This window comes from Onychomys torridus, chromosome 20 (assembly GCF_903995425.1).
Source record: "Onychomys torridus chromosome 20, mOncTor1.1, whole genome shotgun sequence".
NCBI classification, from domain to species: Eukaryota; Metazoa; Chordata; class Mammalia; order Rodentia; family Cricetidae; genus Onychomys; species Onychomys torridus.
In genome coordinates this window covers 34,508,644-34,535,365 of record NC_050462.1, presented here as the reverse complement: position 1 = coordinate 34,535,365, position 26,722 = coordinate 34,508,644, and the positions used below count along the sequence as shown (strand labels likewise).

The following is a 26,722-nucleotide window of genomic DNA, read 5'->3' as shown; positions in this document are numbered from 1 at the left end:
GAGATTACTGAAAAGAATGCATCAGTCTGAAAACAAGGACAAACACACCCAAGACTTTACAGGAAATAAGCAAACAATTCCAGAAGAAAAGAGATCGAAAAACATCGAAAACAATAAAAAATGGCAGGGATGACTATAAATCATTCGATAACGACTCTTAGTATCACTAGTCTCAATTCCCTGATAAGGAGAAGCAGATTACTAGATGGGATTAGAAGGATTTTATTATTATTATTATTATTATTATTATTATTATTATTATTATTATATTTGTGTTTTAATTTTACACATCGGCCATGGGTTCCCCTGTCCTCCTCCCCCCCGCCCCCACCCCCACCTTCCCCCCAGCCCCTCCCCCTCCATTCCCATCTCCTCCAGGGCCAAGACACCCCTGGGGATTCATTTAAACCTAGTGGATTCAGTACAGGCAGATCCAGTCCCCTCCTTCCAGACTGAGCAAAGTGTCCCTGTGTAAGCCCAAGGTTCCAAACAGCCAGCTCATGAACTAAAGACAGGTTCCGGTCCCACTGCCTGGATGCCTCCCAAACAGTTCAAGCTATTCAATTGTCTCACATGAAGGATTTTTTTTTTCTTGTCTCTAAAACAACCACACCTCACGAACAAAAATAGACACCACCGTAGAGTCAAGATGGAGAAAAGGATTGTAAGTAAATGAAACCAAGAAACGATCAGGTTTAGCTACACTAATATCTGACGAAATAAACCTCAAACTGGACTAATCAGAAGGGACAACAGTACATACTCATTAAAGGAAACACCCACCAAGGTAATGAAACTTTAAACCTGTGTGCACCAAACACAGGAACAACACAATATCAGAAAAGAAACACTATGAGATCTGAAACAACAGATTCACCCCAACACGGTGATAATGCGTAAATTTAATACCCCAGCCTCACTACAGACAGATTACCTGCATAAAAATCTAACTACAGAATAAGAGTTAAGTGACATCATAAATCAAATGAACCTAACAGACATCTATAAAACGTTCCATGCAAACACTAAAGAGTACAGGGTTTCTCCACAACCCATGTAACTTTTTCTAAAATTGACTGCATATTAAGACACAAAACAATAATTCACTAAATATAGGAAAATATTGAAATATCTCTCATCCTATCTTTCCACAGTGGAAATAAAACAAGATTTATCAGCAATAGAAACTACAGAAAGTATACAACTTCATGGAGACCAACATGCATTGAGTAATAAATGGATCAAGGAAGAAATACAGAAATTTAGAAGTTCCTAGAATTAAATGAAAATGAAAACACACCTTCCAAAACCTACAGGCCATAATGAAGGTGGACTTAAAGAAAGTGTACAGTATTAAGTACTCACATTAAAAAAAATAATAATAACTGAGAGATCTCAAATTGATAATTTAATGATGTACTTGACAGCCTGGAAAAAATAACACCCAAAAAAGTAGATTGAAAGAAATATCCAAAATTGAGGCTGAAATTAATGAACTAGAAAAAAAAAATTACAAAGAATCAATGAAACAAAGAGCTTGTTCTTTGAAAAGATTAAAAAGGTTGACAAACATTTTGCCACATTAACCAAAAGAATGAAGATCCAAATTAAGAAAATTAGAAATGAAAAGGGAGATATTACAACAGACACTGGGGAAATTCAGAGAATCCTAATAACATATTTTCACTAAACTGGAAAATCAAAAAAAAAAAAAAAAATGGATGGATTCCTAGGTGAACATGACCTAGTAAAGACACGTCAAGACAATGGAAATAACTTAAACAGACCCATAGCAACCAATGAGATAGAAAGAATTTAAAATCTCCCAACTACAAAAATATCAGGGCCAGATGGATTCAGCACAGAATTCTACCAGACCTTCATGAAGGAATTAATACCAGTACTCCTCAAACTATTCCATAAAATAGAAAAAGGAACACTTTGAAATTATTTTTATGAAGCTGGCCTTACCTAGATATCAAAACTAAAGACCCAATAAAAAATAAGTGAATTCTAGGTTAATCTCTCTGAACATAGACAAAAAATAATAATAAAATATTTGAAAACTGAATTCAAGAACACAACAAGAAGGTCATCCACCATGATCAACTCAGCTTCATCCCAGAGTTGAAGGGATGGTTCAACATATGTAAATCGACAAATATAATATGATCATCTCATGGGTAGAAAAGGTCTGAAAAAAAAATCCAATATCCTTTCATGATAAAAGTTCTAGTGTAAATAAATAAATAAATAAAATAAAAGGGGAGTTGGGGACTTAGCTCAGTGGTAGAGCGCTTACCTAGCAAGCGCAAGGCCCTGGGTTCGATCCTCAGCTCCAGTTTAAAAAAAAAAGTTCTAGTGTATCTAGGGATACAGGCAACATATTGAAACATAGTAAAGGCAAATGTACAATAAGCCACCCCAAAATCATGTTAAATGAAGAAAAAACTCAAGTATTTTCACTAAAATTGGCAACAAGATAAGATGTCCGATTGCTCCATTCCTGTTCAATATAGTCCTTAAAGTCTTAGCTAGAGCAACATTAGAAGGAAAAAAAGAGGATACAAATAGGAAAAGAAGAAATCAAAGCATTTTTAATTGCCGATGATATGACGATACACATAAAAGAATCTAAAAACTACACCAGAAAAATTCTGCAGCTGATAAACACTTTGAGAAAAGTAGTAGAATACAAAGTTATCACACAAAAATCAGGAGATTCCTATACACCAACAACAAACATATAAAGAAAAAAAATCAGACAAATAATACCAGTCACAATAGCCTCAAAAAATAAATAAATAAATAAATAAATAAATAAATAAATAAGTAAGTAAGTAAGTAAGTAAGTAGCTGGGCATGGTGGTTCATACTTTTAATCCTACACTAAGGAAGCAGAAGTAGTCATATCTCTGTGATTTGGGGCCAGCCTAGTCTACACAGCAAGTACCCTAACAGCCAGAGCTACACAGTGAGACCTTTTCTCAGTATATTTATTGGAATAAATTTAAACAAGGGAGTGAAAGGTTTGTACAACGGAAACCTTAAGACACTGCAGAAATTAAATAAAGAAGATATCAGAATATAGAAAGACCTCCATGCCTGTGGATATTGTAAAAATGCTCATCCTACTGAAAACAACCTATAAATTCAAAGTAATCCCCACCAAAATTGCAAGATAATTTTTCACATGCATTAAAGAAAATGATTTTAAAATTCATATGGAAACATAAAAGACCCAGGGAAAACAAAACAATGGTAAACAATTTAAAAAAACAAAAACACTGCTGAGTTATCACCATCCCTAATTTAAGTTATACTGTAGAGCTACAGTAACAAAAACAGCATGGCATTTTCATAAAACAGACACAGTGATCAATGAGATAGAACTGAGGACCTGGATAAAAGCCCATGCTCCTACAGCTACTTGACTTGTTTTTAAGAAGGAAGATAAAACTACACCTTGAAGAAAAGGCAACCTCTTCAATAAATAATCATAGTCAAACTGGATAGCTACCTGGAGAAGAATGAAACTCGATCTTTATCTATGCTATTGTAATGTAAATCTGTGTTTTCTAATGGTCTTAGGTGACCCCTGTGAAAGGGTCGTTCATCCCCAAAACCCACAGGTTGTGAACAACTGTGTTAGAAGGTAGGAAATGCACTTCAATTTGTGAACACAGGAAAGGACTTTCTGACCAGGACCCCAACAGTGCAGGCACTAAGACCAACAATTGACAAATAGAAACACACACACACACACACACACACACACACACACAGGCTCCTGTACAGCAAGGGAAGACATCATTCAAGTGAATAGACAGCCTGCAGGATAAGGAAAAAAAAACTTTACCATCTATACATCTGACAGGAGTGACATTTATAATACACAATGAATATCATCTAAACACCAAGAAAAGAAATAACCCGATTTTTAAGAGAACTTTTAAAAAAAGAAATAAAATGAATTTAAAATGATTTTTAGCCAGGCAGTGGTGGTGGTGGTGGCGGTGGCGGTGCATGCCTTTAATCCCAGCACTTGGGAGGCAGAGCCAGGCAGATCTCTGTGAGTTCGAGGCCAGCCTGGGCTACAGAGTTCCAGGAAAGGTGCAAAGCTACACAGAGAAACTCTGTCTCGAAAAAACAAAAATAAAACAGAACAACAAAAAAAACAAAAAAACAAAACAAAGCAAAAACTAGCTGTACCACCCTGAGCATATTCCCAAAGGACAGATGTACCTGCTCATTCATTTTCACTGCAACAACCAGAAGCTGTAATAGCCTAGATGTCCATTAACAGCTGAGGAGATTTTAAAAAAATATGAAACACATACATGGTGAAATACTGTCCGACTAAAGAAATTATAAACTTGTTAGTTAATAAATGGAGTTGGAAACCTTGGTTCTGGGTGAGGTAACCAAGACCTGGAAAGGTAAACACTGCTTGCATTCTCTTGTGTGTGGATGCCAGATCTGCTACCTTGGATGTGTGTATTTAATGTGGAGTCCCCACAGACGTCAGGGACATAGTGAGAGGGGGTGAGGTTTCCAGGGGAAACAACATGGAGGAAACTGGGGTATTTATTTAAAAAACAGGAAGCCAGCTGGGTGGTGGTGGTGGCGGCGGCGGCGGGCCGCGGCGGCGCACGTCTTTAATCCCAGCACTCGGGAGGCAGAGCCAAGAGGATCTCTGTGAGTTCGAGGCCAGCCTGGTCTTCAGAGCGAGTTCCAGGACAGGCTCCAAAGCTACACAGAGAAACCCTGTCTCAAAAAACCAAAAAAAAAAAAAAAAAAAAAAAAAAAAGAAAGAAAGAAAGAAAAGAAAAAAGAAAAGAAAAGAAAAGAAACCAGGAAGCCATCAGTGAACACCTCACATACCCAAGATAAGCTCCCTGGAACATTCAGTCACCAAAGCCATGTCCTGTAAATGGAGGGCACAGTTCTGGGTCACAAGCAGTGGGAAGTCAGTCTACTCAGTGTGGTGAAGGATAGCCTTAGAATTTAATTCCAGGTATCAGGGACCTGCTGTAGAGTTCAAGGTCTGTCCTGCAATTTCCCAGTCTTTGACCAGCTCTGATCTTTCCCCTCAAACTCTCAATTTAAATAATGACTCTCTGCAGGAAGTTGCACAGTCCGATTCTGCTTTGTGTTGCTGAATCTCTCCAGTAGTGAGAAAGGCAGATGGAAGTCAAGTAACCTGAGTCACGGCTCAAAAGGCAGAAAGAGCAGACATAAAGGTGACAAAGCAAAGCCAAGAGGCTACAAAATATTTCCTCGGCAGCTGCTTACAGTCCTTGTCTCTCACCACTTTCTGCCCCTTCCTCCAATTTTGAAGGGTGTGTGTGTGTGTGTGTATGTGAGCGCGCATGTGTGTGTGCGCGCGCCCACCATAGTGCACATGTGAGGTCTAAAGCCATCTTTCCATATCCGTCCTCTCCTGCCACCTTAAGGCAGGGCATTTGTTATTAGAGATGCACTGTGTCCTCCAGGCTAGTTTTCCTGAGAGGGCCTTCTGGGCTTTTCTCCTGTCTCCTGGTCCCATCTTGCCACAGGAATGCTGAGATTACAGATGCGCGCCCTGCCTTAGGTTCTTTTCCCGAGTGCTGGAATCAAAGGCGTGAGCCACTGCCCCCCGGCTGCATTAGGTTCTTTATGTGGGGGTCCCAGGATCGAACTTAGACTGTCAGGCTTGCGTGGTAATCGCTTTGACCCACAGAACCATCTTACTGGACCCCTTCCTCCCACCCCAATTCTTGTGTGGTGTGTGTGTGTGTGTGTGTGTGTGTGTGTGTGTGTGTGTGGACACACACGCACGCCATGCTATCCACTCTTCTTTAAATGTATGTTTTATTCATTTGTGTATTGCCGCAGTGCCCATGTGGAGGAGAGAGGACAGACAGCGCGTGGAAGTCACGTCGGTCTTTTCATCCTGTGGATTCCAGAATGGAACTCATTCATCAGACTTGAGTACACAGTGCCTTTACCTGCTGAGCCACCTCTAGGATCCTTTGTTTATCCCTCTTAGCTGAGGTCTTTCCCTGGTCTGGAATTTATCATGCAGGCACAGGAGGATCTGACCGGCCCGCAAGCCCCGGCGATATGCTTCTCTCTCCGGCCCCGGCACAGGTCTTCTTCCCTAGACATCAAATCTTTGATCTCAACTTGGTTTTCAACTTCCAGCTTCCAGAACTGTGGAATGTACATTTCTTTGTTTTGTTCCTAGCCTCCTATCAATGCCATTGCATTATCAGGCCAAACCCTCTAATCCAGTGGTTCTCATCCTTCCTAAGGCTGCAACCTTTTAATACAGTTTCTCATATTGTGGTAGTCCTCTCAACCATAAAATTATTTTCGTTGCTACTTGGTAACTGTAATTTTGCTACTGTTATGAGTTGTAGTGTAAATACCTGATATTCCCCATGGTCTTAGGAGAACCCTGTGAAAGGTTTTTCAGCCCTCCAAGGGGTCATGACCCAAAGGTTAAAAACTGCTGCTCGCCGGACGGTGGTGGCGCACGCCTGTAATCCCAGCACTAGGGAGGCAGAGGCAGGTGGATCTCTGTGAGTTCGAGGCCAGCCTGGGCTACCAAGTGAGTTCCAGGAAAGGCGCAAAGCTACACAGAGAGACCCTGTCTCAAAAAAACAAAAACAAACAAACAAACAAAAAAAAACAAACAAAAACAAAAAACTGCTGCTCTCAGGCAATTTTCCTATTTTGCAGATACTTTCCCGTCACAGATCACGGTTAAGTCTCCCATGCATTTGACTCAACTAGAGCTATTAAATTCGTTTTCCCAAAGTTTCAAATTAAAGACACTCACTCATCTTGAATGGACTTGTATCATGGACTTAGAATCGCTAGGATCATGATGAGAAGGGACTGGAAGCGGAAAAAATTCAAATTGTATTTTGACTGTCCCTGACAGCGCAGAAAGCAGAACTGTGTCTATTGACATGTTTTGGGAAGGAAACAAAATGTCACCCATTGAGGAAAATGAAAGACTAACAGGACAAGTAAAAAAGGCAGAAAGGAACGTAGAGGGGCACACTTGTAAACTCAGTGCTGAGGAGACTGAGGCAGGGGGATTGTTTTGAGTTAGAGGCCGGCTTGATCTTCAGAGTGAGAATCTGTTGCAGACAAGCAAAATCCAACAAAAAGTGTAGCAGAAGCCGAAAAGCTTTATGAACAGAGTTTCTAAAAGCCCTATTCCCTCAATATTCCATTATTCTTTTTGGCCTGTTTGATGCCTGGAAATGGTGTTTCTGAGGATGACACACAAGATTGTCTTCTGGTCTCCACATGATGTACACACTTAAATATACACGCATAAACCTAAAAAACCAATTTAAATGGTCAAGAGAGGAGCGTCTCAGCCCATATAGGCCAACGGTCTATCCCTGAACGTCCAATCCCATCACACTGGAGAAGCTCCCCTAGGAAAACCATTGTGAGAAGCCAGAATCATGATACAAACACAGCTCCATCTAATGAGAAGTGTGGAGACTGAATAGCTTTCTATTGTGAGTAGCTGTTTAATTAAATATACCTCAGGTGTGTTTGTCTAGGATCAGCAGCCCATAATAATGATTATTATGTCAGCTTGATCTTGTGTGTTGGCGTCTTTATGTATAATACGTCATTTAATGAGGATAGCCTATGAGATAGATCTCATTATTGTGTTTATTTTGGAGGCAAGGTAGAGAGTTAAACTTGCATGGGAAATAGAAGTGATGAGTCCTGGACACATTTCTGCTAACAGCTACACCAACATTTTTGAAAGAACGGTCCCTGAGAGTTGGCCATCAGGCCCCACCCTACAAATCTGAAATTTGAGAAGTAGCATTTAGCAATCTGTTTTGCTGTGCTATGGAGGTGATTCTGATATAGGCTAACATCTGAGAGCCAGTGCAATCGACCACGTACGAGGAACTGGGTTATCATTCTTAGGACAACTGAGAACAGGAAAAGAAAAAAATGTCACTTAGTGAAGAAAAACAGGAGTTATGGGGGAAACCGGAGAAATTGTAATTTCCAAAAAGAAAACTGGTAGAGAATAATGATTTATGTATTGACTACAGGATTTCTAAAACATAACTGTCCGTGTTACACTTGACTACAAAGAATTTATGCAGCACACATTTAGTGTTCAGTGAACACTCATGGAGTGGTTACCTTGAAGGGCAATAAAACATAGTGAACACACAGATTGTGAAGCCAGGCAGCCTAGGTTTACATCCCAACTCCAGTCCTTAGTAGTAGTGTGCTTGGGCAATTCTATTTACCTATTTCCAGGCTATAAAATAGGCCATGAGCTCTACCACATGGTACTGATGGACTGTCCACGTGACGCTACATCGACCAACAAAGTTCCCTGTCCAACTGCTATTTTCTGCATGCTTGTGTTGCTTCCAAAAGCAGATTCTGTCAACAGTATTAGGTGTTAGCAGTCTTAGGAGGTTCTGCCCCTCATGACTGGGATTAGTGTCCTGATATAAAGAGAACCCAGGTGGCTTGTTAGTTCTCCACAGTATGAGGGCACAGCTAGACAGTGCTGTCTATAAAGACTGGGCTCACAGCAGACACAAAATCTTCCATTTTCTTAACAGTAACATTTCTTTCAGTTCAGGCTTCAGGCTTCCTGAACTGTAAGAAATACTGTCTATAAGCCACGCAGTTTGCTTGACAGAGCAGCTCCAGAAGTATTATCTGTATAAAAAAATGTAAAGAAGTAAAATATATAATTACAGAAAGCTTTGCCTCAGGGGAGGGGTTGCTGTTTTATCTGATTTTTATGCAATGAACACAAATTTTAAATCTTTACTTCACAATTAGCAAACTTGCATGATATTTTACTCAAAACTTGTTAATCACAGAGAGGTTATTTGAAGCAACACTAAGGAAATGGCCTGTAACAAAAGTTCTAACAAGAGTAGAATTGGCCCTCTGGGACACAGAGGGGCCTTTCATCTAAACTGGAACAACTGTCACTGTCTCTTAGTACATACTTTTAATTCCCAAAGGAAAAAATAAGAATTCTTCATATGTTGCTTTGTTATAATAATTAGGAAAAGACCGTAGCTGATTTTTGCCCATTTAAATCTCTAGAATAGTCGGTTTCCCTTGAATTCCTTGGTAGTATAAAAAAAATTTAAGTTTTCTTCATATGTAACTAAAAGTATCTATCCCTGACAAAATCCAGTGGAGATGAACAAGTCCACATAACTGTCATAAAAGGGTCGTGATGGGAAATGCATCGTTGATGATATTCCTGGTTTAGTGTGGCAGACTACACAGGCAAAGATATACCAAGGTGGTTAAGGAGTGGGTGCTGTCAACTAAGACCAAAAGATGCAGCCTCAGCATTCTTCAGAGAAATGGTACCAAATAATAGATGCTTGTTTCACTATTTCCAAGGCCGAATGTCAGTAGTCACAGAAGATTTCTCAATATTTGGCTATACTCATCATTTATTAGTTCTTTGGCTCTAGATTTTTTTTTTTTAAGATGTACTTATGTATTATGTATACAGTGTTGTTTGCATGCCAGAAGAGGGCGCCAGATCTCAAAGATGGTTGTGAGCCACCATGTGGGTGCTGGGAACAGCTCTTAACCTCTGAGCCATCTCTCCAGCCCCTAGGTTTTTTTTTTGTTTGTTTGTTTGTTTTGTTTTGTTTTTGTTTTAATGCCAAGCTTTGATATGAGAATGCCCAGCAGATATGGCCTGTTGAGAAGAATGTTTGATCACCCAAGTAAACAACCTTTCTTTTTGTTTGGAATAAAAGGGTAGCCTTGACCAAATAGAGGTGTTTCCACACTCAGCTACCACATTCAACTGAGATGAAAATCCACTCCTGTGTCGACCCATAGTTCTGCTGCTAACTTGAAGAAGGATATGTAACCTGCACATCTTTGTTTCCGTTCCCTTCTCTCCACACAGGCTCCGCTCCTCCTCCACTGCTGTAGCTAGGGCCCAAGATGAGCTCACTTAGTGATTCGAATGTGTGATGGTAGGTATATCATTCTCAGGGCTAGCCAGCACAGCATTCGCAACTTCAGGTTTTGAAAATGAAGCTTCTTCCGTGTGAGCTGCTTTCAGACTACTCCCTCTGAGGGATCAACTACCCGGTCATCATTAAGGCATTTAGCTACTGAAAGAAAAACTGGGGCCTGGCAGCTACACAAACAAGTTGGAAAGTAAACAGAGCTGTAAAGAACACAGTGCAAGCCTTGGCCAACTCCACGAGAACCTCAACCTCGACACCCAGATAAGACACTCGAGGATTTCTGACCCAGTGTCTGGGATGTCTGTTGCTTTAAGCTTCTAATGGTGGGGTGGGGAGTGGGGGGAGTCAGGGGGGGCGTGTACCTAGTTACACTGCAGTAGGTAACTGAACTTTCCTAAGAATGAACACCTAGTGGTTTAAGTTTCAAGATCACTTAACTGTTGAAAACTTGGGAAGTCACAATTTTTCCTTAGAACAGTTTTAGGCTAAAAAGCACTGGTAATATATTAGGAGTTTGTGTTCCTAGGGACACATCTCATCTATTGTCCCTTAGGGCATTAGTTGTTTCTATATTATGGGAAATAGTGCAAGAAATAAAAGGTCTGTTCTTTGCATTTTTGTTCTTGGCTTTTTGAAGTAGGGAAATTCACTACACAGCCCAGGTTGGCCTTTAACTTCTAGCAATCCTCCTGCCTCCACCTCTTGCTGAATCCACAGGTGTATAGCACTATGCCCAGCTTGACACATTTTCTAGAAGTATTCTCAGGCACTTCAATCCATGGAGGCTGAGACCAGAGGGCCGTGGCTAATGGGAGAGTAAGCATAAAGGACTGTGTGAATTGTACCTGCTGATGTTCAGATATCATTTCTATTATTTACCTGTAAGTGCGGACATGAGATTGCCATGGTGTTGGGGGGGAATCAGAGAACAACTTTCAAGGGTCAGTCTTTCCTTCCATCATCTGAGTCCCAAGGACTGAATTTAGAACTCAGTGTCAAGAACCTTTTTACCTGCTGAATCATCTTCAGGTTCTTTCTGTATTTCTATTATCCTGATGTTAAGTCCAAACCACATGACCAATGTTTTGTTAGCACACTCCACTCCCTAGACTGGAAAATCTCCAACAAAATCCTGTTTCATCTATTTGAGGGTTACCTCATTACCATGTTTTGCTTTCAAGCCTTCACTAACAAGTTAAAAAAAGACAAGTAAATTTTTAGACAGGTTCTCACTATGCAGCCCTGGTCGGCCCTCAACTGAAGAGATTTGCCTGCCTAGGTACCAGGATTAGAAGTGTGCACCACCATGCCCAGCAGACTAAATCTTAATTCACTGTCTACTTGGTCTTTAGGTCCTCCTCTGTATACATTTTCTTTTTTCTTTCTTTTTTCCGCCTGTTTTGTTGTTTTTCGAGACAGGGTTTCTCTGTATAACCACACTGGCTGTCCTAGAACTCTGAAGACCAGGCTGGCCTTGAACTCAGATCTGCCTGCCTCTGCCTCAGTGCTGGGATTAAAGGCATGTGCCGCCGCCACCACCAGCACTTGGCCCTCTGGAAGTTTAAAGCCAATCGACCGGATCACATCCCTTAAGGTCAGTCAGGTTTGGCATCCAAGGACAGCTAAAGAGAACTTTAGTGGTGTGAAAATGCTTTATGCCCTTTCAGTCTTAGCCTCTCACGTCTAAATATGTACTTGTTTCCCATCCTTACATACTTCTCAAGTTCAATGTAGTTTTGACTTCAAACACTTCATGTGGCAGTGAGAATGTATTTCATTTTCTGTCCTCAATGTTACATTCTTCAGGCTATCCCACAATTGTAGCTAGTTAACCACTATATTTTCAGAGGATGAAAGAAACACTGAATCTCAGAAATTCAATTAGTAAAAGGGATTCAATTTGAAGAAAAAAAAAACTCAGAGAATATTAAAATCTAGGGTGTGTTTCAGGTTGAGAATTCAAGCGTCACCATCAACTGTCATCTCTCAATTCTGCTGCTTCTCCCAGAAGGCTGTGCTGTGTTGAGACAGCTACCAGAGTTCTAGACTGTCAACCAGCTTGCTAAGAACACGAAAGTCTGTCTCAATAATTCCTTCAAGTGTCTCAGGACGAGTCTCAGTGAATCAAATTCACGAAGTCACCTTAGGCTCCTCATTTGTTACCTTTGTGATTTGGATTATTTAAAATTTCTTGTTACTGAATTTGCATTTGTAAAATGGAGATTAGTCTATATGGCTGTGAGAATTTTAACCTCAGAACATGGAACCGGGTAAAACCACAAGTGTTCTTATTAAATGTCCTATGACCACTTAAGTTTGGAACTCACTTTCACCTCTCTTGTTCCAAACTAATGAATTACAGAAAATTGTAAACCAAAGGACTTTAGTGAATCGCTGTTTTTAGAGCTAGTAACACTGACTTTACTCCTCTTTTTATTGATAGTGACATGGTAACAGTGATACGGCAGAGGTACTCCAAGCATGTACTCTTCACACTTGGGTTTTTGTTGTCTTCAGAGTATCTAAGAAAGTATGTGCAGCTCCCACAGCAGCAGCCCCGGGATTTTTTCTGAGTAAGAGGAAAAGCGGAGAGCGGCGGAAGCTGTGAAGCGCTCAGGACGGGTTTACTGTACTTCCCTTGTTTTGTCTTACCTGCTAAACCAAACTTGAGGAAGGACAGCTTGGGGACCACCTCCCCCAGTGATGGAGTTCTGCAGACTCACCTTTGTCAAGTGTTCTCAGGAAGGGGAAGGTCCCCAGCTTCTGTGACTGAACTAGGAGTGTCCCCGTGGTGCTTGGGTGGATCCTAACGTTTAATTTTATTCCCCATCTCAGCCTTTTGGCCATGTACCCATGTGCAAGACTATACCAACTGGATTTGGTGGCTCTTTGGGAATAGTTTCAGCTAGGTTTGAGGCCGTGCCTTTCATAGGCAATGCCAACAGAGTGTAAAGTGGCTAAAGTCATTATTGAGTATTGAATTAAAAGGTTTCAAATACTCTATTATACTACAAAAGTCAGCCTAGTCACCACTGATAATCAGATGATAATCCAAGGTCAAAAGCATCTTTAATGGACGTTTGCACAGGTTCCTAGCTGCTGCTTTGCAATGCTGGAGGTAAAACCCAGAGCTTCAAGTAAGTTAGGCAAGTGTTCTACACTGAATTGTCGCTCACACCCAACCACACCAACGTACTTCTTGGAGCAACTAAATCACACCTAAGCTGTAGTAGATCACATCTGTCACTGAGTGAGTAATGAAACTACGCCATGGAAAGCAAACTGTTACTTTATAGTGTCCCTGCCCATGCAAACTATTTGTGCGTTAGGTGTTTTAATGATTTCTATTATATGACCTTTTTTTTTATTATATGACCTTTAACACCCCGAATGTAAGCACATACTTTTTCCATATTTTATAGATGTGGGTGTGAGAAATTAACAAGCAGCAATGAAGTAGGCTGTCATTACAGAGCTAGCTGATCGCAGTCCTATTTGAAACCTAGAGGCTCCAGAAGGTGCTTCCCCATCTCATTGCTTCACACCCCACCCCTGCACTTCCCTGAAGCTTTCTCTGCATCTAAGCCAGCATGACATGCCAGCTCCACCCCCAGGCAGCCTCTTGACTGATGACTTGCCAGGTTGAGTGTTTCAGCCTCAGCAGCAGATGCCCTGATGATCTCCACTATGTAAACAGAGCAACAGTTGTCTGTCACTCAGCACCCCCAAGCTGTGGGCTAGCCATCTTCACAAGGCTGACTTCCCTAAGTAAGAATACATGCATGACTCAGCTTGTCTAATTGACCGAACAATAATGTAAAGGCACCTTTGTTCAGCTGACTTGATAATCAGCCTTGAAGCTTCCAGATTACCAACTTAAAAGGGAGAATGAAGTAGAAACTCTTTAAAGTTGATTAGGAAAAACTCCTTTACTTTGATTTAGGCTTTTTACTTAACCCGCTGAAGACGGCCCTTAAAGAGACATATTCCTAACATACTTTGAATGGCCTTTACTATTTGCCAAGTGGAACATGAATTTTTTTTTAAATGTAACTGACTCACGTATTCTACATGTTCTATTGAGTAAGTTTTGTCTTTGAACCAGAGGAAAATATCTGACCCACCAGCACTGATTACATTCACATATCAGTTATACTGACCTCAGACAGTCCAGAACCTGTTTCGCTGGGGAAAACCACAAATTTCCACATATTCTACACTTGTGCAACTGATTTTGTTCTTCAACGGAACCACTTTACTTCTCAGTTCTTTTGTAGAGATAAATAATCCTGGCTCTTAAGACTTAATGGGAAACAACTGCGTGGCTCCCAATGGCCTGAAATAGAGCTTTGCACGCTGTATGGACTAAGCAAGGCTGACAGTAGCATTTATTCGTGCATTATAAACAGACTGGGGGTGGGAGGAATAAAGTAAGAAGGAGCTTTAGTTCCAGTCGTCCGTGTGGCCTTTCTAAGCACAGGGTGCCACAAGGGGACACCTTCTGGCAGTTAGGCTACCGTGGTATTCCCACACCCTTCCGTGTTATGTGTAACTCACCATACCATCTTCCTACATCAGCCTCCCGAGTACAGTGTGGCACTAGATGGTTGCCAGATGATTTTATTTTTTGCTTTTTTTCTCGACATTTTTTTGTTTTTTTTAATGTACATGTTTCTAAAGACATGCAAACCTTCCTACAACTCAGGCTTTAATGGCACATTATATCCTGAAGTAACACTGGCTTTCATGATTCCTCCTTCATGAGATGTAATAACTGTCTTCCACCCAGGAAGCCTCTCCCAAATCAAGTTCTGAGCTGCTCTGGGACGTCCCCCTGGCATATTCTTTTCTGCTTTTGTTAGACTGTAAATATGGGAACATTTTTATTCGTCTCTGAATTTAGCACATAGCATAAACATTCTGGAAAGAAACTATGCCCAACTTTGCTCTGAGAAGATTCTGAGCAGGGTCTTGTGGCCTTCCTGCTGCAAGGGTCATTAAGTGAACAGCGTAGACAAACCACATCTATTCTACTATCTGTGAAAGACAGATAAAAGCACCGCATCCACCTCAAAGGTGTCAGGAAGTTGAAAGTCGCTCCCACTTACTACAGACACCTTAACAGAGCAGTGTACTGTCATTCCTGTGGAGAGTCATGTGTGTGGTGGGGAAAGATTGAAGGGAGGAAGAAGGGTGGGCAGCCAACCCTCGATGACTGCTCATTGCCTCCTTCTCCACAGTGAAATGTACAACTCAAGAATGCTTGCAGAGGAACGCTCGGGTGGCCTATGGGAGGGGAGGGGAGGTCAGCAAAGAAAGGAGAGGAGCGAGACAGAGAAGAGAGTTTGTAGGCGTACTTCTCAAACATTACAGGTGACAGAGTGCGTATCTTGCCATCCCCCCGCTGTGAACACACAAATATGAAGGCAGACTTAAGGAAAACTGGCTCTGCTTTGTATTCCACCTGCATGTTCCCGCCTTCTCAGAGCCCTAACTAAATATTTGAACTTCAAGCTTCACTAAGGTCCCTCTGGAGCTGCTGCTGTCAGTCTCAATCGCCTTTGGCCTGTCTACAGAGCGCCTCTGACTCTTAGATGTTGCACCTGGAGATTCTTGCTTACTTTATGATGTGGGTTTATATGCCCTTTCATTGAAAGCAAACCGCCCTAGATAATCCAGTGAGAAAAAAAAAATGTTACAAGGTCCACTTTCCGTTAAAAGACAAATAAAAATATTAAGCTGTTCTCTAAAATGAGGAAAAACACATAAAAATTCAAGGTAATCTACTACTGCATTTCCTCTCTCACAGATAACGTCCCACAACATAAAATGCCTCTTTGTGTTTTCTCCAGACAAGGCAGAGGTTATGGGAGAATGCACCTTTCCCTGACTCTTTCTCTCGCTCTAAAGATCTGATCATAAGAGCAGGTCATCCATTCCAGTTTTAACCTAAAATTTTATTTAGCTATTGCTGAAAGCATTTCATTTAAAAAAAAAAAAAGTAACTGAATACTGAAATATTAGGAACCTTATCCTTAAGGAGTATTTGCTATTCTATGTAAATGCTAAAGTGAGTTTGTGAGTGACAGGGAAATGGTCACCTTCGGGAGGGACATGGAGCACACACCTGCATCACAGCCCGTGAAAGCAGAGATGGGAGAACTGCCACACAGGGGAGAGGCTAGCCTGGTTGTATGGAGTGACTTCCAGGCCAGCCTGGGCTACACAGACTATGTCTTTAAAACCAGGGTGAAAAAGAGGCAATAATAGATATCTCTATGGTTTAGCAATTTGACAACTGATTTAACAAAAAAAAAAAAAAGAACCACATATTCCTATATGGCATGTGAATGATAAACCCTGAGGTTGCTACATCCTTCATGGATGGTATCCAGAATTTCATGCATAGCATAAGTAGAGCTCTGCATACAACAGTTCAAAAGACATGGATGTGTGTATGTGGAGAAAATAGCTATTGTGCATCGAAACACACACACACACACACACACACACACACACACACACACACACACGAAACCAAAATACAAAAACACAAAACAAACAACCACAAAAATATGGGAGCTGGAAAGCTGGATCAGTAGTTAAGAGTGCTCACGGCTCTTAAAGGGTACTTGAATTGATTCCCAGCACCCACCTGGTGGTTCATAACCATCCATATTTCCAGTTTCTTCTGGCCTCTGTATGCACACTGTGCACAGACATATGTGGACAAAATACCCATATACATAAAATTAAGCTAAGAAAATATTTAAAAGCTTAATTTGGCCCTCCTCAAAAATTGAGATAGTTCAATTACAACCATTAAATTATAGAGAAACAGATGGAGAAAGTATTGTGTATGATGGTGGAGAAAGGTGCACACAACTGCATGTATGGAGAGCAGAAGGCAGTTTCGTGTACTGGTGTACGCGGTTCTCTCCTTCCACCTTTCTGTGGGTTCTGGGGATCAACTCGGGTTGTCAGCTTTGCTCAGGCTGCAGTTTACCTGCAGAGCATCCAGATGAAAAACAATTTGCTAAACACGCAATCATAATTTTCAAATAGAGCCACAATAAATATTTAAATACATACAGTGGAAGGATACCCCTTTAGGATCTTTATCTTCTAACCAATTTTCTCTGATTTTATTAGAAAAACAACAACAACAAAAGCTGCTGTTTTGTTGTTTGGTTAAATGAAAGACACTAGACAAATGGGTTCCAATCCTGACCTAGCCTAACAAATACTAGCTATCAAATTGTGTGCCATCTTGTAGGCACATAGTGATCCTTCAAAATAGAGTTTCTATGTTGAGTAAGCACCACACAAACGTAAGGCTGTATCAATCTGTCTGTAATGTAGGCAGTTGCTGCTCTGTCCCCCACAATTAGGCTGCACACAGCTGGCTCTGAGGCTACATTTAAAGCACTGTGCTGGTAATAACTATTCTAGCAAGGCACACAACTCAGTCAAGCAAACAAAAAGCAGATTCTCTTTACAATGGCACATTTAACTAACAGAAGCCAGCATGTTTCTAGGTAGCTAACTCAAACTACAACTGAACGACATTAACTATGTTTTTGAGAACACGGTGCTTAACGGAAGTGCAAGCCTGTCTGCTCACTGCTCTCAAAACAGATCACCTATCTTCGTGGAATTAAGAGGTCACTGTCTTGTTTCGTCTTGTTGTTGTTGGGAATGGAAGAGTTGCAGAAGACAGCAGTGGTCTCATGGGAAGCATCCCTGTCTCCACTTCAACCTTCCCCACCAGAGTGAGCAGAGAATAAAGACAGCAACATTTGTAAAAAGTTAACTTATATTAAAAATATTTTGTATCTCAACAATTTAATACTACAAAGTAGTATTTCAATACAAAGCAGTTCAAATATTAACTTCTTTAAACTGTTAAACTTTATTATAAATTAAAATTTCTTTACAAAAAAAATTGCACATAATATTTGACCACTCTTAGGTTCTGATGCACTGGCATTTGCAATAGTTTCTTTAAATCTTCAAGTTAAACAGTCTCAGCAAGGAGTCCAGAACGTAGGAAGGGCAATAAACAACCCTGCTAGAACATTCAAGTGCAACTAGCAGACTTGTGGCCATGGCAGTTACACTTTCCTTAAGATGGACTGCTTACGTGTGCAACCCTGAAAGGAAGAATCTCAGAGGTTTAAAGAGGAGGAACTAAAAGGGGCTGCCTGCTTCTTTACTGTAAACACGGCCCTGGAACTAAATCCCAAACAAGAATCTCTCAGGCATCAGAGAGTGTCAAGTGGATCAGGAATAGCACAACATAAAGGTAGGGAAAGGAAAAAAACAAAACCAAAACCAAAGTCAAATGAAAAGAAACGTCAGTCGCTTTGAGGAGCTATACTTACGTACATGATGTTAGAGAGTCTGGCAGGGCCCAGAAGCAGGCCCGACAGGAAGTTCATTTATCCATTCCAGAGTGTCATTCATGTTCATTGCTTCCGGTTTTAAGGACAGGATATTGTAGGGAACTTGATATGATCAATAATGCTTGTCTGCCTTACACAGACCTTAGCCAGGGATCAGCCTAATCTTGAAGAATCATTCAAATAATTTTGGCAATTATTATAAGGGCTTAGAACTGACTGCACCCAGTGTTCAGTGATTCTTGCTTTCTGTTTTGTTACTGTTTAAATTTAAGAGCTCATTTAGGCTGACTCCAATCTCTTGGCACTTGGAAACTAGTTTTCTCAGGTTATCAGTTTTACCTCCTTCTGATGCTTCAAACAAGAGTTGCTGTAAAAGACAGGGAAGCATAGAAGTAAGAGACAGCTAGACTTTGAGCATTTACCACATCAATGGATATGGCACATGCAGAAAATTTATAGGAAAACGTCAAGATAAAATAAAAGATAAAAAGCATTACATCTTTCCATAGTGATGCACAAAGAGGTAACTTCTGTAAGGCTCTCTGATATAAACGGTGGACCTATAAGATAGACAGACACACTGTCATCAGAACACACGATGGACAACAGCTTCCCAATCCTGTCCAAGTCAAGGCGGAGCTTTACAGTACACTAGCATTCAAGTCGAAACGACTTGTCTTGGGCTTTAGAGGTTCCAAGCAGAGTTCTAATGTTGACTTCTATCTTTAGTCCTTTTAAAGTGAGAGGCCAACAAAGGGCAGGACAGCTCAGAGGGAAAAGTGGCCCGTCTGACAATTCAGTAACGGATGGCTTACCTCTCTTTGTCCCTTTAGAACAATCTCAGCAGCAATGGCTCTAAGGGAGAAAAGGAATATAGAAAAGGGGGACAATGTGTATATATCTTCAAACAAAATGAAACACCACCACTGGCAGAACACTGATTGTGGGAATCCTAGTACAAAACTTCCTGAAAGTAACAGGCTAAACTTCCAAGGAGAGTAACCTATAGTGAAAAGAAAAATTCAACAATTTTTATCAACTTTACAAGAATAAACAGACCAGTGTTTTTGAACATGAGTAAGATTCATGGGAAGGAGAGGGAAAAGAAACACAACTGAAAACTAGTTTTAAAAAGACCTGGTACTAACATCTTTAAAATAAGAAAGAAACCAGCCTATAACAAGGAAAACCTTACAATTGAAAAATAGTCCTAAAGTGTTTGATAACAATATTGTTCTCACTCATTAAAATGATATTATTACTATTACTTTTTTTAAGATCGTAGAAGCAGCTATGAACAAGCATTTTACTCACTCTAGGTATATAACTACAGCAAGTACCCCAAACAACTCTGTATTAGATCTGCCTAGGAGAGGGGAGGAGAGGCTGTTTCAGATTTACCTGTCTGGAGCAACCTTACAAATAAAAGCATAGCTACAGAAACATGAACATGATTGCTGCATTACATTTTCCAGGTGGCCAGGCATGTTGGGATATTATATGTAAACATCTTGGCTTGGAGTTTCAGAATCTGAACATTGCTTTCTTCCCATTCGTGCTGAAGCAGCCTGAAAAGCACATTCAAGGAAATGAACAAAGCATTCAAAGTATAGGGCATCCCAAATGCGCTCTGTAACAGAATGTATGACAAGGTACAAAGGTTGGCAGGTTAAATGCTAGCAGGGACATTCACATATCCCTCAACTCAATACACTAATGCCATTTCTAAAAATACTTTTTCTTCATAGAGCATAGAGCATATTGAATATTTCTGGGACTAAAACAGAAGCTCTTATTCTCATGGTGGGGGGAGGTAACAGGGATAACCACAAGAAGAATGTACCAAAAGGAGTGTGGTTTCCCCATAATTTAAACCACCCATGTTCTAAAATGTTTATCATAACAGAAACTAGATACCATCATATTTTCTACTTCACATGCTCATCAAAGATAATTTTCTTTATTCAAATTTCCACCATTAGTTTCTGAAGATTAACATGGTTGGCATGAAATTTAATTATTAGCCATGAACAATGCAGCTAATTTTCTCTTAAACTTAAGCCTGTGGATTATTTTTCAGTTATATTTTATATATATATATATATATATCACATGCATCATAGCATGGAGAATATACTTTAAAACAATAAACACTTCAGGTATCTTGTAAACTATAAAAGCAGCTTGATGGTAAGACGTAACCAATACAGTGCAGATGACTGCACGCATGGACGGCCAAGCACGGACAGGGTAAAGTACTCCACTGTTTACCCTGACAGAGCACATAAACCACATGGGAGGGCTCACAAATTCTCTTACTCTGACTGAATGCAGGAAACCCCAGGTCAGTGCTTAATAGGGTTTGATGGCTTAAGTTCAGGAATCTTGACTTGATGTCACCAATCTATAAGATTCCATTATGTGCTAAATATTTGAAAATTGCCATGAAATCTCTTCATATTCCTTTATCATATAACACAGATTTACTGCTTAGAATACATATATGTGCTAATAACAAAGAGTATATTTATAATCAATCTATAGTTCTCTGAAATGAACAGATTTTCACATTGGCTTTTGTATAAATAACTAAATATGATTTGACAATTCTGAGATAAAGTAGTATATATATCCATGAGGAAAGGGCAGATCAAGTTTTCAAGAATAATTTCATATGAAGGGCCTACACTACCGAGCTGAAAACCAAAATTTTCCTTACCTCAGTGCAAGTGGAGAATTAGTTGGCATGATGGAGCAAAACCGTTCCAAGGTTTTGGAGTGCTGAGTCTTTGGAACACAGCTCAGATAAAAGACAATAACCTGCAAAGGTTGACGGGGGAAATGAGTGTACAACCCCAGGCAGAGCCCAGTTACTATGTGCATTTTAGGGAAAAGAAGAAGTCTTCCAGATACAAAGGAACGAAGTCTAACGTGTCACTAATTAGCGTTAACTTTAAATATAAATTAGAGACTGTCTGAGAGCCAAGGGCAAAGCACTGACAGGAGCCAGGAGTCTGACTGTTCAGTCCTCAGTGTACCTTTACTTGCTGCACTGCTGGGCAAGTCAAGAGGGCTAAGTGTACTTGCCACATCTTGCTCATGGACTCCCTGTGAGAAACCGTGAGTTAATGTCCACAGAGTGCTTCTAGTTCCTGGGATGAAGACCGGCACAGAAGCGCTATGCAGTGCCTGGTTATCCTGATTAGCACAGAGCCATCCTAGGGGTGGGGTGGGTGGGGGGGGGGGGGTGGGGGGGGGTGGGTCTAAATCCACTCTGAACTTCAGAAGTAGGAGCTCTGGCTACATTACATTGAAATGAGACTGAAAGAGAATGAAGCACTTTCCTATAATATTCCATTGTTGGTGCACTGTTAATCAGGTCTTGCTATTATACATGTAAACAGCACCTCAGTTTGCAGCTTTGTTACCTAGTAGCTGCATTTGCTGACTCCTACAGGGCCTGACAGGGCCCCTGTTCCTAGACTTGGAAGCATAAAGAGCTGAGGACAGGAATGACCAGGAATGTTAGGAAAGTGGTCCTAGGAAATGCTCTCATGTAAAACAGTAGTTTTGCTTTGCTGTCAGTGTTCAGCTTTCTTTGTTATGTACAAAGATCTACAGAAAAAATACAAATTCTTACCCGATTATGAAATTCATAGTTGGACCAGTAATCAGCACTGCTAAAAGGGATGGGGTATCGGGCAGGGACAGTAACCAAACATCTATTCACTAAATCAGTAAAGAATTTGAACTCTTGGACTTTGTTTCTGGATCCAGCAGCTCTATTATTGGCAAAGAGAAGATAACTGCCAAGAGAAAAACACTGTACGTCAGAATGTAAGCCACGGGCTCACCCAGAGCTCACCACCCTTTCCCACCATGAGACCATTCTGAAAATCCCATTCATAAAGGAAGACACTTACTCCATCCAGATCTTCTGCACTATATCAGGCCTCATGGCCACCCCCAATGCTGCCTCATAGGCTTCTACTGTCTCTTTAACACTTGATTGAAGAGGATGACAAAGACTATTTAAGAAATGAAGAACGTGTATGTTTAGTTTGATTTTGTTAGGTAAGGGAATGACAATGGACACTTTAAACATCACAGATATTATTACAGTAAAGTCTACTTGCTTGTGTCTGCGTAAGCAACCAGCCTTAGCATCTCTTTAAATTTGTTTCAGTGACACTTTTAATACTCCATAATTCAGTAATAAACATCAGCTATAAATACAAGATAGGCTTAACATGTAACATTCCTCTTCACGGTGGGTAATGTCTCACCAGTAAATCAGCCACAGATAAGGGACTTGGTTGTTAAATACGTCATCATCAAAATTCCCTTTACATAAACAGGCTGGAATGTCAAGTGGTCCTGGGATATTTAAGAGGTATCTGCAAGAAGAAAATCCCTACATTGTATGAAATTATGCCTAGGCACACATGGATTACAATACAAACATGAATAATCTTGAATTTCAACTTAATTGAAATATTTCTACATTTTAAAATAATGAACTTTTCTAAAATCATACTTACTCAAAATTTTACTTTTATATCAATATGAACTCCCCCCAAATAAATTTGTAATTCTATCCCCCAAATTAAACAAATCATCTAATTGAACCTAATCAAAACTAAAGACCAAATAAGATTACCAAGTCTCTGAAATTTCCACAAAATTTGTACATTCTTATAGGGGGAAAAGTGCTTAAAAACCCACTATCTAAATCTTACACACACACACACACACACACACACACACACACACACACACACACAAATAAAATATTACCTACTATCAGGAAGAGAGCCATCATCAACAAAGCAGAGAAATGCTCTAGATTACACTGCCCCTTGTCAGAAACAGACAGAATAGTACAGGTTCTCGGAAACTGGAACAAGATGTCTGACTTTCCTACTTCAGCCTCCCTTCTGATGAATGGCAATCTCTTGCTGTGTAATCCCAGAGTCCCGGACTCCTCTGGCAATCTATTATAATCGTCTACATTAGACTTTAGAAGGACTGCAAGGAGGAAAGTCTTAAAGGGCTAGCCCAGCTTGTGGGAAGGCAGCAAGTCGGGCCACCATCCCACACTGTCACAGCTCTATTACCCCGAGGAGTTAGCCACTGGATTTCTAAGGATTTTAGAATCCTCCATTGACTTCAAATCTAAAATACATAAAACTGTATAATCTCTATGGTAACTTCCTCAAAGTGAATGAAAACACCAAGTTAACTCTAAATTTATTTGAAACAAATAAAATAGTACATACTGCTTGTCATCTTTATACTAAATGTCACAAAGAAGAAGTTGATCAAATTACTTCCAGGTAAATATTACAGTGTCACATAGTTTCCTTTATAATTTCTGTCCATAAAATTATTTCTTTGAAGCTGGATGGTGGTGCATGCCTTTAATACCAGCACTCAGGAGGCAGAGGCAGGTGGATCTGTGAGTTTGAGCCCAGCCTGGTCTACAGAGAGCGGTCCAGGACAGGCAGGGATACTTACAGAGAAATCCTGTCTCAAACAAACAGAGGGGGGTAGAATTATATCTTGAATATATTATGAACATTGATTCCTACTAATTAACTGATTATAATGTAAGCTTAAAATTATATATAAACATCGGGTGTGTATACATAAATATAGCAATGCCAAAAATTACCTCATTTATTGGCATTCTCCTTTTATGTGATTCAAATGACTTTTCTCACTATGTAGCCCAGGCTGGTCTTAAACTCACACCCTTCTACTTCAGTCTCTCAAGTGCTTGGATCACAAGTGTGTGCCACCATGCCTGGCTAGAAGGCCTCTTAAATTAATCCTTGTTTAGACAAGCACTTTTAAAAGTACAGGTGTCTTTTCCTAATTCTTGGAGATATATGATTATTTCACAGAAGAATTTAATAAAGCAAGATGTCTCAGTAAAAAACAATGAGATGACTGAGGCAATCTAGCTCCAAATTTTTATTGCCACTGTTTTTTATTCTGCTCAATTAAGCTAGCCTCAAGATCTAAAGACCTTTGATTAGTTACCAAGGCAAAATCTGGCAGCATCCCCTTCTAATCTAAACCAATTACCGCCATGCCCAAGGGAAAACCAGAACACAAGTCTGCAAAGGGTTTTGTTTGGCCTTGAATTAGTCCTTTGCCAAAATTGGAAATCAATTCAATTTTAAAGGGAAAAAAAAGGTGTGGAGGAGGAGAACTTCTGAATTCCTTACATTTTTCTTTTGTTAATTTACATTTAAAACTGTTTTGCTTGTAACTATTTAAAATATTAACGTGGATATAGCAAAGAATTTTTTTTCATTGTTGCTTTTTGTTTTTCCAGACAGGGTTTCTCTGTGTAGCCTTGGCTGTCCTGGACTCACTCTGCAGACCAGTGTAGGTGATTACATTTACAATTCTCCTGAATCTTGACAAAAGGCATATTAGGTGCAAAACTTTGAAACTTGGCCTCTGGGCTTTCTCCTTTTCTTACTTCTGTGTATCTTACTTTCACTCTTACTGCGGGACTGACTGTGTGGCTGTCCCCTCATGTCCTCCTCTCCTTGTTCTCTATTCTTCCTTTTTCCTCCCCAGATTTCTCCTTCTGTTTTTCTCCCTGCCCGCCAGCCCCACCTATCCTTTCTCCTGCCTTGATATAGACGGTTCAGCTCTTTATTAGAATATCAGGGATTTTAGACAGGCAAAGTAACACAAACAAAAGTAGCACACCTTACAATAATATTCTACAACAGGCAGCTAGTGGAATAATCTCCATGAAGTTGCCAATTACTTATGGACTAGCTTGTATATTGTATATAGTTTTACTATGTTACAGTTAGAACTTTCCTTCTTAATTAGAACAGAACAGAAGTTCTGTTACCTGTCCACCACCCAACTGAAAAGAGCATTTTGGTCCAAGAGGTGACTTTCACAGTGGGAGTGGAGGTGACTACGAGAAGGGATAGTAACCCTTTCAAGCAGAGAAAGCCACCGTGGCAGGTGGCAGTGGTGGCCTGTGATTCAGCCCAGGTTCCCCTTTTGTTCTTTGGTATTTGTGCACAGATTTTGTTCAATAAACTGTAATAAATCATTTTAAAGACCAGGATGGCCTCAAATTCAGAGATCTGCCTGCCTCTCTGCCTGTGGACTGCTGGGATTAAAAGTGTGCACCACTACCACACAGCTGAAGAATTTTTTTAGAAGGTGCTAAAATTATTAGGAGAATCAACTGACAAAATATAAAGGTCCAAATTTACAAAGAAAAAATATCTGAGATAAACCAATTTTTTTAAAATCTGAGTTACTGGGAGACAGCCAGACAGAGGTTTTAAAAGTCACTGGCTGTTCCCAAAGGTCCTGGGTTTATTTCCCAATACCCAGGGCTCTGTTCAGTTCTCAGCACCAATGTCAGGCTGCTCACAATGCTCCAGGTCCAGGGGGATCCTATGCCCCATTTTGGACCCGTGAATACTGCATTCACAAACACTAGACAGACAGACAGACAGACAGAGACAGACAGACAGACAGACAGACACACACACACACACACACACACACACACACACACTTTATAACTTTTAAAATCTTAAAAGAAAAAAACTTAAGGCTATATTAGACACAGGGTTTTCTTCTCTCAGTCTAATGCAGTAATAGAGAATATCATAAATATTTTCTTCTTGATTATTTTTCTCACAATCAGCAAACTCTAGTTATTTTTATAAATAAAGGTTTATGGAACACAGCCACACCCACTACATATTGATTGAAGACTTTTTTTCTTCACTATTACATTGATGCATTGGAGTAATAAAATGTTCTGCAAACCTGACATATTTTCTGGTTCAAGGAAACAAAACAAAACAAAAACGGTACTGATCCCTTGCAAAGCAGTGAAAAGGAAGAAAAAAGAAAAGTTTAACGACTTCCACAAAATCATTCTTTCATGATCTGATGTATCTTTTGATGTTGGAACAGAGCTCTCAGCCAAGCAAGGATAGTAAATACAGAGCTACTGAGAAACTGATGAATGAGGAAAAAAATCCTCCAAAGCTGTTTACAAAACATTTCAGAGGCTAAAGTAGGTATAGAATTAAGAGAGTTTTGTTTTTGATCCATTGTTAATCATCAAGTAAGACACATTTTTTTAATCAATGTATGAGATTATCTCAAGATACATAGTTACTACATATTAAGTACCACAGTTAGCAAATATTAACAAGCTAAATGGAGAAGTTACAGTAAGCCTTACATTGTATGACAGAGCATTTAATATATTGCCCTCATTTTTATTATTCTGTTTATCTAAGC

At 40.1% G+C, this 26,722-nt stretch overlaps 1 protein-coding gene across 2 annotated transcripts in view; it reads right to left on the bottom strand.

Moving 5' to 3' along the window:
- Nucleotides 1–17,821: 17,821 nt before the first annotated feature.
- Nucleotides 17,822–26,722, bottom strand: part of Zfc3h1 (zinc finger C3H1-type containing) — a 56,518-nt gene continuing 47,617 nt past the window's right edge. Inside the window, exons 28-35 of one of the 2 annotated variants that reach the window (XM_036169677.1) lie at nucleotides 22,702–22,812; nucleotides 22,339–22,443; nucleotides 22,056–22,221; nucleotides 21,135–21,235; nucleotides 19,882–19,983; nucleotides 19,231–19,270; nucleotides 18,913–18,975; nucleotides 17,822–18,782 (exon numbers count right to left, since the gene is read on the bottom strand). In XM_036169677.1, the coding sequence (XP_036025570.1) occupies nucleotides 18,645–18,782; nucleotides 18,913–18,975; nucleotides 19,231–19,270; nucleotides 19,882–19,983; nucleotides 21,135–21,235; nucleotides 22,056–22,221; nucleotides 22,339–22,443; nucleotides 22,702–22,812 (826 nt within the window). In that variant the 3' untranslated portion in view covers nucleotides 17,822–18,644. Of the gene's footprint in view, nucleotides 18,976–19,230; nucleotides 19,271–19,881; nucleotides 19,984–21,134; nucleotides 21,236–22,055; nucleotides 22,222–22,338; nucleotides 22,444–22,701; nucleotides 22,813–26,722 lie in introns of both variants that reach the window. The other variant, XM_036169676.1, reaches the window with a different exon arrangement.